The following is a 14,454-nucleotide window of genomic DNA, read 5'->3' on the forward strand; positions in this document are numbered from 1 at the left end:
ATCCCAAGCTTCTCCAGGCCTATCTTTTTTTTAACATCAGTATTTTTGGGGAATGCTCCATGGATGCAAGTCATGGCATGCTATAATGTCTGAAGAATTAAAGGTTTGGGTCAGTCCCAGGGTAATATTCTGCCTCTTGGTGGGCAAAAATAGGCAGCAATACTTACCAAGGAAATATGGCACAGAATAAAAGATGTTCGCTAAAAGATCTGTGCCTAGAAAAGGCCATATAGTTGTGAAACAAGACTAGAGGACAAATGATTGGGAAATCCCTAGGGTTCTTTGAGCTGATTGACCTCAAAAATCTGCATCTTAAAGAAATAGTCGGATCAGTCATGCTTACACCTTCAAGCTCCCCTCTTGCATCTGCTAAATTCTCTGCAGGTACCTTGCCTCCCCAACCATTCTTTCTCAGCCCCTCCTTCCAGTTCATTGTCCTTGAAAGCAAGGATCCTCTTTTTTCTTTTACTGAATTCCCAAAGTTTATCACAGTACTTTATACATGATAAGCATTTAATAAAGCTTGATGACTGATAAATGCTTGCTTGGTGATAGTCCATAGACATTGTTGATATTCACTCAAAAATTGAGAATATTTGATGGAGGGGAAGGGATCTCCTCTTAAGGAGCATGACAGAGTAAATTGTACCCATTTGAATAAGATCGCAGATCCAATAAAGAAATGAAATACATGAATTCTTGGTTTACAACGGATGCCACCTTATAATGTGCATAAGATTTCAGGGTGAAAAAAAATCTTTAAAATGTATTTCATAGAAAATTGGTACAAACCATATACTGCAGAACCAAGGAGACAAACATCTAGAAGTTCTTTAAAATCCCAGGCTATTAGTTTTTTACAAATCCCACAGGCTAAGGTCAATAACAAGGATACCAAATGATTATATTGGTGTTTAAACACATGTAGAAATTGTTTCTACTAAGAACATTCCAAAAAGTTTCTTTTTAAAATCTAACACTTAAATTACCTTCTCACATTATGACCAAATAAGGCAGCAGGATGGTTCGCTGGATGAAAGTCTGGATTTGGACACTTGCTAGCTGTGTGACCCTGGAGATGTCGTTTAACTTCTGCCTGCTTCAGTTTCCTCATCTAAAATGGACACCTACTTCAGATGAGATCATTGTACTTTGCAAACCTTGAAGTACTGTATAAATATTATAAAGCTTGTATTTTGAAGTAGATGAGCCTTGATTATCAAAAAGTTCTCAAAAGTTCCTGAATTTACATATGAGAAATTTCACATGGAAGGTCAAGAGGCCTCTAAATTCAGCTCTGGTCCTATCTGTTACACTTAAGCTCCCTAGGGACCTTGCTAATTATATTAGACACACTGGCATTTGCCCCCATTCAATACATGTCAGCAAAAAGGATGACCCATGAAGTGCAGAGGCACATTTTCCTCCCCTAATTGGGTGGCAGTGATCCAGGTCATGCTTCCCAAGAAGTGACCTTGAGTTCCCACAGAAAACTGTTTCAGAACCACCAAGAACCATCTATACTTTTTTTCCTGTTGTCTTCATGTTTCTGTGGGGAGAAATAACCAGTGGGGTCTAGATGATGAATTCCTGAAAGCTGTGAGATACCACAGTGGGGAAGAGGCTGGGATTCTAATTTTCATAGGCTAAGTATCTCATCAATCTCTTTTCAAGTAGCCACTGGGGATCTCCTTGATAGATTTGGTCAGAATATCGACAGCATGTTGAAAAGGGGAAAAATGGAACATGTCCATACATTCAATGACATTTTCTTGAAATTTTTCTGTTTCTAGAACATTCTCCTCTCTACCTCCTGGCTTCCTTCAAGCCCCAGTGAAATTTTTTTTAATCTATATATTTCTCAATTGCATGTTAAAATAATTTTTAGCATTTAAAAATCTCATCTTCAATAAGAAGCCTTTCCCAATACTCAATTTTAATGCCTTCCCTCTATGATTATCTCCAATCTATGGAATCTGTAAGTCTGTACATACCTAGTAATTTGAAGGTTAACTACATTGGCTAAGGGCAGAAAGTTTGCCTTTGTATCCCCAGTAGAATAGTACCTGGAATATATTAGGTTCTTTATAAATGATGTTTTGATTGTTTCTAATAGAGTACTTTATTAAGGAAAATAATCTATACTTTGCAATTTAGCCAAAATTTATTGGTATGCAAGTATTTCTTCCTAGAGAGATGTTCAAAAATAACCCCCTTCTCTCCCAAGTAACTTACATTTTACAGTTATCATGAAACAAAAGATGAAATTCCGCCGTGAACTAAAAAGAGGATAAATAGTTTAAGCTTAGAATTTTTGTTTTACCAAAGAGAACAATTAGGAATGTCAAATGTCAATGTCAACCCTTAGAATATCTTCCCCTAAACAACCATTACCTCTTAAAGACTCCTTAGTTGATCTAATCAAAGGTAAACAAAGAAAGCTCTCTTAATTAAATTAATTGATCACCATGAACAAAAAACTTTTCAACTGATTTTAATTTCCAAAAATCATTTTCCATCCTTCAAACTGTCTTTGTTCTTTTACTTCAAAGAAGACTGGATAAATCTTTGCTTGAAGTGAGGTATCAGATAAGAACACTCAATACTACATCTTAATATTTTTATAACACTATCAATATTCTCAAAATGCTCAACATAATTTTCTTCCATTTGAAATTGTCCATATATGTCTGCAGCAACTTTACCAAGCAAGAGAATACATGTGCAGGCTCAAACACAAGACATATATAGTGCATAATAACCCTACCAATGGCAGGCTTACCCCACCTTCCTCAGATATAATCCCTTTCACCCTCATCCTGACCTAGCATAAATGTCTGAAGGATGATGAAGTAGACATGGAAAGATTTGATTTAGGATCAAGAGAAGGGGGAACTAATCATGACTCTTGACAAGCCATGGGAGTCCTTTGGAAGTTGTTTCTCATCTAAAGCTAGAATGAAGCTTTCAGGGTTAATGGTCTATGATTCTAAGATCCTCTAAGTCAACTTAAAAATAGAATTAGCTTTTTTTCCTTAAAGGTAATCATTACCATGAGAGAGGTGAACATCCTACTCTCAGTGTTCAATTGAGATCCATAGTCATGAGTTTATGTGAACTACACCGAAACATGGCGGGGGGGGGGGGGGGAGTCTCACAGACTTCATTAGTTGATGCTGTCTATCTTCTAGGCATATCAGAATTTGGTTCATTTTATACAGTTCCCCTAAATCTAGGGATATCTGAAAATAACTCTTGCCAAGATCTTTGAAAATGTTAACCTCTGTTTGGGGTTTATAGCCCTTCATATTCTAACCACACCTCCACCTTTTCGGTCTTCTTCCGTCTTCCTCACCAGTGGATACCTTTTGATCCCAGGACAATAGCATTCTGGCTGTTCCAGGAATGAGATGGCTCTGGGCATTCTCTCTGGCTGTCCCCCATGCTTGGAGTGGGTCTCCTTTCTCATCTCTGGCTCCCTTCAAGCCTCAACCAAAACCTCACCCTCTCCAGGAAACTTTTACCAATCCCCCAATTCTAGGTCTTCTCTTTCTTAAGCATTTCTATTTATCCTATAATATGCTCAATTGTGAGCTTATTAACTTGTTGTCTACATCATTCAATTGTGAGCTCCCTGAAGGCAGGGACTGTCTTTTGCCTCTTATTTCCTCAAAGTTTAGCACACATAGTAGGTGCTCTGTGAATTCTTAGTGGCTGATCTTTGCAAAAACAAATGAACAGAAACTTCAGCTTCCATACAGACACTCAGACTAACAATATACTGAATATAAGAGAGATTTTATTTAACCCAGCAAAGAATGCAAAACAGTAGTGACTCACATCTTAGTACCTGAACAATTAAAAATGACTTTTCTAATTTTTTCTTCCACCTAACATGATCTCTATCTCCTTAGGAACCATCCTAGCATTGAGGACCCCTGAAAAGTGGGAAGACAAGGAAGTCATTAAATAGTTGACTCTTTTCCACCCTAGGTCAGCCCCCTCTCCCTTCAAAGAACCTATATAGTTTTCCAGATTTTGGTATCATCTTGTGGTTGAGACCATCCCCATAGTCCCATAAAAGGATAGTGTTCAGAGCAATAACTCTGGGCACCCTTTAGCCTTAAGGACTAGGGTTGGGCTCCCAACAAAGGGAAAACAGAGAATTACTAGAGAATTGATCATAGACTCATAGATTTAGAGTTGCAAGAGATTCAGAGTTTATCAAATCCAACCCCTTCATATTACAGATGAATAAATTGAGGCCCAGAGAGGTCAGGTGATTTGCCCAGGATCACATAGCTCCTAAGTATCTGAGGGAGAATTCCCAACTTTTTTTGTAGTGCAATAAATTATTTAGCTTCTCAACCCCTTCCCTTAGAACTGCAGAGTCCAAAAAAACTTAACAAGGTCAACAGAAAAAACAAGCTCCCTGGGTTTATTTCTCTTCTTGGAAACTATCTCTAGCCAATCTTCACCTCCAGCTCTTTCTTGGTTCCAAATTCTTCTCTTGGTCCAAGAACTCAGCACTGTCCTCCACAGCATCCACAAAGCTTGGTGGAGGGATTGCTCTATTTGTCTTGGAAATCCTTATTCACTTGCCGCATGGTTTCTTCCTCTCCTGGGGCCATGGGCTTCCAAATGAGAACCTCAGAGGAGTGCTGGCATTTCATTTTGGCAAAACTTGACTCTAAACCTCTGGAGGTAGGTTCTCCCCATCTCAGCTGTGTCTTTGTCCTCTCTCTCTCTCTCTCTCTCTCTCTCTCTTTTTAAAAGCCAAGTTTAAGGGCACAACTCAGATATATGATCAGTCATGATTCTGTAATTCTCAATTGTAGTGTTAGTGATCATGATTACAATTTGTATAGGTGGACATCTCCAATGATCAGAGCAAAAGCCTCATCCACAGATGGCAGGGAGGACCCAGAGACACAGACATCCTATACAATGATTAGTTTTGAGATGAGAAGATGAAGTAATAACTAAAACTGGGTTTTTATGGGCATATAGTATCTTAGAAAATCAGATGAGTCCCAATATCTAACAAGGGATGCAGACATTTTAACCACAAAAAGTGATAGGAAACTTCTAGAGCTTCTAACATCCCAACAACCCCCAAATCATTAATACTTACAGTATTTATTTTAAAATGCCTGCCACAAACACAAACACAAAGCAACTTGCAATGGGCTGGATAGTTTGAAAAAGTATAATCAGCCACTTTCAGTCAGTTCTTCAAAACTCAATTTAGCAGCCAGCTAGAACACTGATAACATATTTCCCCGTATCAATAATGCATACAAATTACTTAATTAGCTGAGTAGTAGAAGATAAGCTCCATTCGGGGAGAGGCTCTCTTTTCTTTTTGCTCATGTCTGAATCCCCGTTCCTTAACAACAGTAAGCATTTGATAAATGCTTGTTGCCTGACTAATTGATGAACACAAAGATGCTTTCCCAAGGAAGTGATGGTTGGAATTTTGTCTGCTTGCATAGTTCATTCACTGTGCTCAAATGGGAGGGAAGATGTCAGGTCCTCATGAGTGGTGCTCTTTCATCAGCAGTGCCCTGAGGAATAGACAACACAAGGAAAGGAGGGTCAGATTCAAGAGGACTGAAAAGGCAGTTTGGGAGGCTCTACTCAAAGAGGTTGAAAAAAGAAAATCCTGGTTCTGAAAATCAGCCCTCCGATTCCCAGACAAACAAGGCAAGGCTAAAAATAACAGGAACAAGGCGCCTAGGGTTTCTTATGTGTCTTACAAAAATAATTTTTATTAATAAAGTACCTTATATTATGGGGCTGATATCTGGTAGGATAACTTTGCAGGGAAGCTGTTTCATGTGGGACAGCATGACCCTATTTGTGGATGCTTGGCAGAGATACTGAAGTAACTGGCCATTTCCTTCAACAGCTCATTTTACAGATGAGATAGGATCTGAACCCCATCTCCGAAATCCATATCTCTCATATAAATACACCCATATGCACATAGATATCCCTGTTTTTATACAGATACTTATATACAATTGTGCATGTTTACATATTAGATTTTATATATATATACATATATATGTATATATACATATATATACATATATATATATATATATATATGAGAGAGAGAGAAAACATATACAGATTATATATTAGAACTTTTATACAACCAGGAAAATATGGGTTCAGATTCCTCCCCTGCCTTGATCCCTAATTTAATGAGGCAGTAACAGAATTCATCTATTTATTTGTATCCTCTTCTGTTTCCTTTATACACTATAAATGTTTTAACGGTACTATTAGGTGGGGGGATGATATCTGTTACTATCAAGAAAAACCTATCTAGGCCTTGGCCAAGATTACATTCGTCCTCCAGCACCTTTAGTCCATTCACTTTCTCTGCTAAGAGGTGAGAAGGACTTTTCCTCGTTAATCATCTTGTAAACTAATGAGTAGCTATTTGATACGTTGTGAAGTTTTCCAGAATAATTTTCCTTTGCGTTATTATTGTAATTATCATATATATTGTTCTTCTGGTTTGGGTCATTTCAGTCTGCCTTCATCTATACAAATCTGCCCTGGTTTCTCTGTGATACTTGTTATTTCTTGCAGCACAAAAATATGATACTCATTCATAAAAAGTAATTCTTTTATTCTTTTCACAACTGATGAACATTCCATTAATTTCTAATTCTTAGCTGCCACAAAAGTATCATCAGAAATATTTTTGTAGATATGAATCCTCTCCTTCTGCCTTGGATCTCCTTAGGGTGTAAGCTTAGTGATATGAATGTCAAAGAATATGCATGGCAGGGGCGGCTAGGTGGCACAGTGGATAGAGCACCAGCCCTGGGGTCAGGAGTACCTGAGTTCAAATCCAGCCTCAGACACATAATAATGACCTAGCTTGTGTGGCCTTGGGCAAGCCACTTAACCCCATTACCTTGCAAAAACTAAAAAAAAAAAAAACCAAACCTAAAAAAAAAAGAATATGCATGGTTTAGTGCCTTTTTAGATAAATAAATTTGCAACTCTACCCCTCTGCATTAGTGTGACCATACTACAATTGTCATTTTCACCAATTTGATGCATATGATGTGGTACCTTTGTTATTTTAGAATTCATATCTCTTTTTACTGCTGATTTGGATCTTCTCTAAATAAAGTTGTTGAGAGTTTGTATTTTTGTACCTGAGAACTGACTGAATCTTTTGACCAATTTATCTCCTAGAAAATGCCTTTTTTCTTATATATTTGTATCAGCATTTATTTCTTTTAGAGCTAATTATATCTTTATTAGAGAAAATTAAAGTGGAAGTTTTTTTCCTAATTGTTTCCCTTTCATCTCCTCTATAGGAATCTTACATATAACCTTACTTATATGTAGTCTCCACATAATGTAAACTCCTTGAGGACAGGGGCTGTTTTTGACTCTATATTAACCTCATTTAGCATAATAAACTATAAATAATTATTTATTGGCTGGTGGACTCAGTCTAATGTTCAATAACTTGGTTCAAATAATTTTCAATTTTGTGTCATCAAAATTGTCCATTCTATCTTTTATAATCACATCTTAGACTTGTTTAGGCTTGAAAGAGGTCTTCTTCCCTTCTCTAATATTTTAACAACAGTACCTTTTTATATTTAGGTAATGTAATCATTGGAATTTATAGTGATATTGTGATAAAATGTTGGTTTGAACATAATTTCTTCCACGCTTCTTTCTGGTTTTTCCCAGCAGTTTTTGTCAAAACCTCTCAACTGTCAACTCCATCTTTAAATTGGTCTCCTCACTCCTACTTCAGCCAGCAATGATGTAAACAAGGAACTTTCCTGTTCAATATTAGGACCCTGAATATAAGTTTCATGCCATCTTAGCTTTGACTATTCAACAGAATGATCAAAAGACCCTGGTGCCCAATCACTCACCTCTTCTGATGACCCTTGTCCTTTGCATGCCATCCAGGTAAAGATCAAACCCAAGAACACTCCCAGAGCCATGATGATGTAGGGAATGTTGGTAATGACCATAGTGGTATTTATGACAGACTTGAGTTTTGTTACAGAATCTTTATCAATAAGAACACTCTGGAAAGACAAGGAAAGACATTCCCATTGGTTAGTAACTCTCAAGAGATAGTAGTGCAAGGTTGGACTTTCGTTCTCCCCTTAATTTTTGACTGATAGCCCCTTTCCTCCAGTTGGCTTCACAAAGTTCAATATGTTGTCCTTTAAGCCAGTAGAATCAAACTCAGAAAAGAATGGGGGCCACTAAATCATATGACTCTTGTGAGTCACATGTTGGCTTAGAACATAGGTAATGTTGATAGATTGTTTTCTATTTTATTTTTACTTATTTTGTTAAACATTTCCCAATTATATTCAGGCTACACTAGATGTCTGTCTGTCTGTCTGTCTGTCTCTCTCTCTCTCTCTCTCTTCCTGCTAATGACATCTTTTTTTTAAAGCTTCTTTTGCAAGGCAATGGGATTAAGTGGCTTGCCCAAGGCCACACAGCTAGGTATTTATTAATTGTCTGAAGCTGGATTTGAACTCAGGTAACTCCTGACTCCAGTGCTCTATCCACTGCACCATCTAGCCGCCCTCCTGCTATGACATCTTAAAGTATACACTTAAGGGTGAGTCAATTCTTTCAAAAGAAGTAAACTTCTTAAGGGCAGGGCCTCTTATACTGCTGCCCTGGAGGGAGGGCCTACTAAAGGGAACATAATTGAGGGGAAAAAAATTTTCTTCCTCAGAACTGAGGGAGTCAACAGAAAAAAAGATATAAAAGAGAAAAATGGATTTGCAAAGGATCCTGTCATTTCTTTAAGTAAAGTGCCTCAAATACATTCAAATTGTGATTTTTATTCAGAACAATCTGACTTGCACATTGTCATCAGAATGAATGAGTGTGAATATGGAACCATTCCACTTGAGAGAAACACATCATTGAGGGTGTGGAGATTATAACTGCCCAATCTGCAAGAAAAAAAAACACTGAGGCAGAGCTCTGAGCCAATGGCACTTTATTAGGGGTCTGCAGTCCCCTATAATGAAGTTGACCTCAGATCTTCCTCATAATCTAAGATATTTCCCCCAACTTCTTCCAGGGCTTTATTTTTATAAGGCTTGATTCCAGATTTGATGCTTGAACACTCTTGAGGAGCTACACAAAGTACCAAATCCCATTGGTTGGTAGATCTTGCTTCCTGGGCCAAAAATGATTTATCAGCTAGAAATGTTAAGTCAGCAGAGTGGTCTAGAATTGGTCAATGCACTGGGCATCTCAATTCACTTAGTCACCATGACAAGGAAGAATGAGGGTAGAGAGCTTCTAATTAGCTTCCTATGATTAAGGAAGTAAACTTACAATCTTGAGACCTAATATATAGAACTTATAATTGCTACCCCTATGGAATCATATCAAAATGATTAATACTGACTGGAATAAAGTAGGGGTCCAAATTAATCATCTCTCGACAAGGAATATTTTGGGACACTAAGAATGATTGCTACTTTTTGTCTAAGGCTTAATTGAAGTTCCCTATGATGCAGTGAAAATATCTACCATTATGATGTGGCTAGTGGGAAGTAGGGACAGCATAAGAAGACCAGATTTTCTCAGTACTACTAAGGACCTGACAAGGAATGTTCCTTTTGTAAAATTTGGTAAAACATTCCTTTACTTGAAATTGGGATGTTCCTCAATAATGACTCAAAATAACTAAAGCCTGTAAATAATCCCCATACTTCATCTGATTCATTAATTTAATCGCATCTTCCTCCTAATTTTGAATAAGTACCTCTCTATAAGCTTCCTGACAGAGGAACTAATGAGCATAAAATGTTTCTCAGTGTTACTGTGAAGAAAATAAGAGGTTGGGGTTTGGGGTTTTTTTGTACAATGAAAGTAATACTGAGTCAGGCCAGAGGCTCATATCCTGCCCCTAAAATTTATTATTTGTATGACCATTAAGCAAACCTCCCTAATTTTCCTCATTTATAAAATTAAGGGGTTGGACGAGATGGTGTATCTTTCAGCTCTAGATCTGGGACCTTACTGTTTTTTTGTAATACACAAACTGGAATAAATATACATGCCTATAAATGTATTTATCCATCTCTATACTTGTATGTATACAGGCACACATAAATCAGTTTTATATATAATTAATATATGTATATAGTTCTCCCTTCTACATCATGGGATGATAAGGGGCTTTGGGGCCCCACAATTTAAAAAATCCACATTACATTTTTTTGGCCCTCCTTTCATATCAATTGTCATATTAAATTATAGTATTAAAAGATAAAATGTGTTGATATTATACAATACTATATATATACATACATATATATATATATATATTATGCATTTCTAAGTTTCTAAACATTTTCTGTGCTTCACTGGCCTTTGCATGTTGTCTACAGTTTCTACAAAACTCCCCCCCAAAATTACCATTTAATTTCTTATGCTGACCTTCAATATATCAAAACCAGAGTGAGGAAAGTCATGATATTGGAAGGATAATTGTGTGTGTATACATACACACATACTATCTAATTTTAATAATCGCTGATCACAATTTTGTTTCATTTTTCATTCTCTGATGTAAGAGATCTTCCAGAGCTACCTCTTTCATAGTTGTGACCCTAAAAGAGAAACATATTTTTGCCTGCTATCTCTCCTAATTCTTGATTTCAATCTTCCCCACTGTGTGAATCTCAGGAAACTACTTAGGAAGTAAATTGATGTGATACTTCACCAGAAATTTTCCATGAGGACAAAATAAATTGGGTTTTTATTTGACTGGTTGTGATTTTTTGAACCATTAAATTCATCTTTCAACTCTCATTAAATTATAAACATATTTTTAAAAATCCTAGTCTTCTCAAACAACCATGCCCATAATGTTCTCCTGAGACTTACCTCACTTAAATACATGACTGGGAAAATCAAGGTCTGGATGTTTCCAGTTTCACTATTAAAAAAAAAGAAGATGAAAAAATATTAATACACCATAAAAACACATTATCATAATGAAACATTAAATGGAAGTGACAAATTTGTAGCATGAATACAGTTGTAAGACTAAAGAGGAAACAAGGATTTTCTTCCTTACTACTGAATTCTCAGTTGTTTTCTTGTAAGTGGATGTAGATCACAAACTAAATTCAAATAATCTTGTAACTCTAGATTCATCAGTTAAATCCATTTATTCATTCAACAAAAATATAATAAATATTTTCTCCATATGTCAATTTTGTGTGCTCATGAGGTATGCTTATGAAATAATGTTGCCTATTTAAAATTTATTTTTAAATATACATACCATAATTTTTACATCAAAACACATGTTTTCTTCCCAGCATTCACTTGGACTTAAGGCTATTCACTTACAAGTATGACATCATACCTCAAAAATTTTTGGAACTCTTATTTAATAGTACATTGCTTTGTATATTCCAAGCTTGATAAATCTTCATTATTTTAAAATAATAATTTATATTTGTGTATTCTTTTTTATGGAAATTTTAATTTTTTTCTCAGAAGCTTCAAAGTATTACCATACCCATTTTATAGATGAGGAATCAAGGGAGCAAGTCACTTAGGCGATACATACATCTGTGTCTTCTATCTCCTATTTTAATTCCCTTTATACTTATCAGGAAAAGAGAGAGAAAGACAGAGAGTGAGAGAGGAGAGAACAAGAGAGAGAAGAGAGAGAGAGAGAGAGAGAGAGAAAGAGGAGAGAGGGACAGAGAGAGAGAAAGAGAGACAGAGAGAGGAGAGAGAGAGTGAGTGTGTTTAGGGGGAGAGGAGTGATGGGGACCAGCCCAAAATTATTAGAAACTGGGTTTTTTTTTGTGAGTAAAAAAGTCAACAATCCCTTGTTCAACTTAATAAAGTACAGTATGCTAGGTCAAACCCTGGAAAACTGGAAAGGTAGGAAAGAGTTGGGTTACAAAAGACTTTGAAAGCCAAATCAAGTCTTTTGTATTTGCTCCTAAAGGTCACTGGAATTTGTGGCTGCCTGGAGACTGGATTGGAATGGGGTGAGGCCTGAGGTAGGCTGACCCCCCCAGCAGGCTTTGTTCAGGAATAAGGTGGCAGGGTCAGAGAAGAGAAGGGGACATATATATCCAAATGATGTTGCAAGGTGAGTTTCAGATGTCCACTAAATGGCCTCAGACACTTAATAATTACCTAGCTGTATGGCCTTGGGCAAGCCACTTAAAAACAAAGAACAAAGACAGATGTCCACTAGACGACTAGTTCTAGATTTCTGAAAGGCAGTTGGAGATGTAAGATTAGAGGTCTGCAGAGTGATTGGATCAGGAAAGGTAGATTTGAGAATCAGCAGCATAGGGGTGCTAATTAAATGCATGGGATTTAATCTAATCATCTAATGAAGTGGTAGAGACTAGAAGGGAGGAGGGCCCAGGACAAACTGAGGGATAACTATGGTTAGAAGGTATGATGTATAGAATTCAGAAAAGGAGACAAGGAAGAACAGGTCAAATAGGGAGGAAACAAACCAGGAAAAAATGGTGTCCCAAAAACCTAAAGAGGATTTTCCAATTGGAAAGGCTTCCTGGAAAAGAAAAGATATGAGCTGCATCTTAGACAAAAAACAGATTTTTGACAGGAGGAAATGGAAGGGAGTCATCCCAGGGAAAAGAAATATTGTAAGTAGGTGATTAAGGTCAAGAAGTGTTTGAGATTATTTGGCTCAAGGGCAGAACTTGGGAGACAAGGTTTGAAAGGCAGATAAGGTTCAGAAGGCAGGTTGAAAGGGGCCAGGCTGTGGAAGGCAAAGAAATTATTTTCCCTGGATGCAATGGAGAGCTACTTTTGAAGAGGAGAGTGATGACAAAAGCAGTGCCTTAAAAGGTTTTTCCTGGAGTGATATGTAAGATGGACTCTATAGAGAAGAATATAAAGACTACAAAGATAGGGAAAATGGGGGAGATTTCCAAGAATGAAGTGATCAGCTTCTGAATCAATTCCCAAAAGGAATGGGAAAAAATAGATTATGAGAAACATGACAGAGGACATGCATTTTATATTCTAACATCCTCTCTGAAGAATTATGTACCAAGTCCCATAGGTCATGGGTCAGCAATAGACACCTCTTCTGTCCCTAATGAACACCTATTTGTCAATGAATTTAAATAATTTTTTGCAAGTATTACAAAAAAGGAGGGTGGGGGAAGACTTACTCAAATCCATCTATATGTCGGACATGAACGTTAACCTGTAACCTCTTGGCTCCTTTTAGAATAATCCCAGTCAACTGAAAATTAAATAGAGATAAGGAGAAAATATTAAAAAATAATCCTTTAAAATATTAAATTACATATTAAAAAGGATATATAAGAATAATATTTACAAAACAGTCAATATTATAAAGAACAATATTGATTCCAAATTAGAGATGCTTCATCCTGCTCTTTTGAGAGGAGGGAGAAGTAGCAATGGGTATAGGACACTGTGTATCACATCAGTTTTCTTTTATATAATGATGGAGTTTACTGAATTTTTTTTCCTTAGTTAATTATTTTGGTATAAGGGACAGTTTTATGAAAGGGGAAAAGGGAGAAGTCTAGGTGATTTTAATTTAATTTTTTTTAATCTTTTGCTTCTTACCACCTAGATATCAATGAAAACCTATTTTTAAAAACCATAAATGTGACTTCTTGCCTAGAATTTGATTTCATTCTAGTTTTCTTCAGTACTGAAGCCTCTTTACAAGCCTTGGCAGACAACACAGTAGTGGGGTCCATAATAAAAAGTAGGAATGGTTACTTAAAATATAGACTCACAGGGCCTAGAGATAGGAGGGATTTTCACAATGATTTTGGTCAACTGTTTTATAAAGGAGGAATTTAAGGCCCAAGGGCAAGTACATTGATCAAAGTTATTCCAAAGATAAGAGTCACCCTAGGAACATGGCTTACAGATCTAAGCCCATGGCTCATTTTCCTGGCTTCTTACAGAAAGCAAGTAAGAAGGTAGTTCTAACATTTTTTTTTCTTTTTAGCCATATTGACATAACAAAGATTAGCAAAACACTGAGTCATGTAGGAAGTATAAGGAAGCAGAAATGGGGCTTTGATCTTCAACAAAAACATAACTGTCAAATGCCAAGGGAGCATAAGACTGGAGCCAAGTAACCGAAGGATACAGAAGCAGGACAAAAGGCAGGAATTCCCCTTCATGATTCTGAATGGGACCCTCCCGGAACCAAGAGCCCTTCTCCTCAAAAGTCTGCTCATTAAGTCACATGGACTTCAGGGTGAAGAACTTGAGGGGGCGCTGCTGGTAAGGAGAGGCCCTGGGGACTAGAACAGGTACCAAGTGTTCTGAGAGGAAAAGAAAACTGTACACTTAGAAACCCTGGAAAGATTCACATGTGCATACACACACACACACACATACACACACACACAC

General features: G+C 36.9%; 1 protein-coding gene across 1 annotated transcript in view; it reads right to left on the reverse strand.

Annotated features, from left to right (window-relative positions):
• Positions 1–3,782: 3,782 nt before the first annotated feature.
• SCARB2 (scavenger receptor class B member 2) overlaps positions 3,783–14,454 on the reverse strand; it is a 68,879-nt gene continuing 58,207 nt past the window's right edge. Inside the window, exons 9-12 of the mRNA XM_074228484.1 lie at positions 13,224–13,297; positions 10,930–10,981; positions 7,926–8,084; positions 3,783–5,567 (exon numbers count right to left, since the gene is read on the reverse strand). Of these exons, the coding sequence (XP_074084585.1) occupies positions 5,529–5,567; positions 7,926–8,084; positions 10,930–10,981; positions 13,224–13,297 (324 nt within the window). The 3' untranslated portion in view covers positions 3,783–5,528. The remainder of the gene's footprint in view (positions 5,568–7,925; positions 8,085–10,929; positions 10,982–13,223; positions 13,298–14,454) is intronic.

Source organism: Macrotis lagotis, chromosome 3 (genome assembly GCF_037893015.1).
Source record: "Macrotis lagotis isolate mMagLag1 chromosome 3, bilby.v1.9.chrom.fasta, whole genome shotgun sequence".
Classification (NCBI taxonomy): Eukaryota; Metazoa; Chordata; class Mammalia; order Peramelemorphia; family Peramelidae; genus Macrotis; species Macrotis lagotis.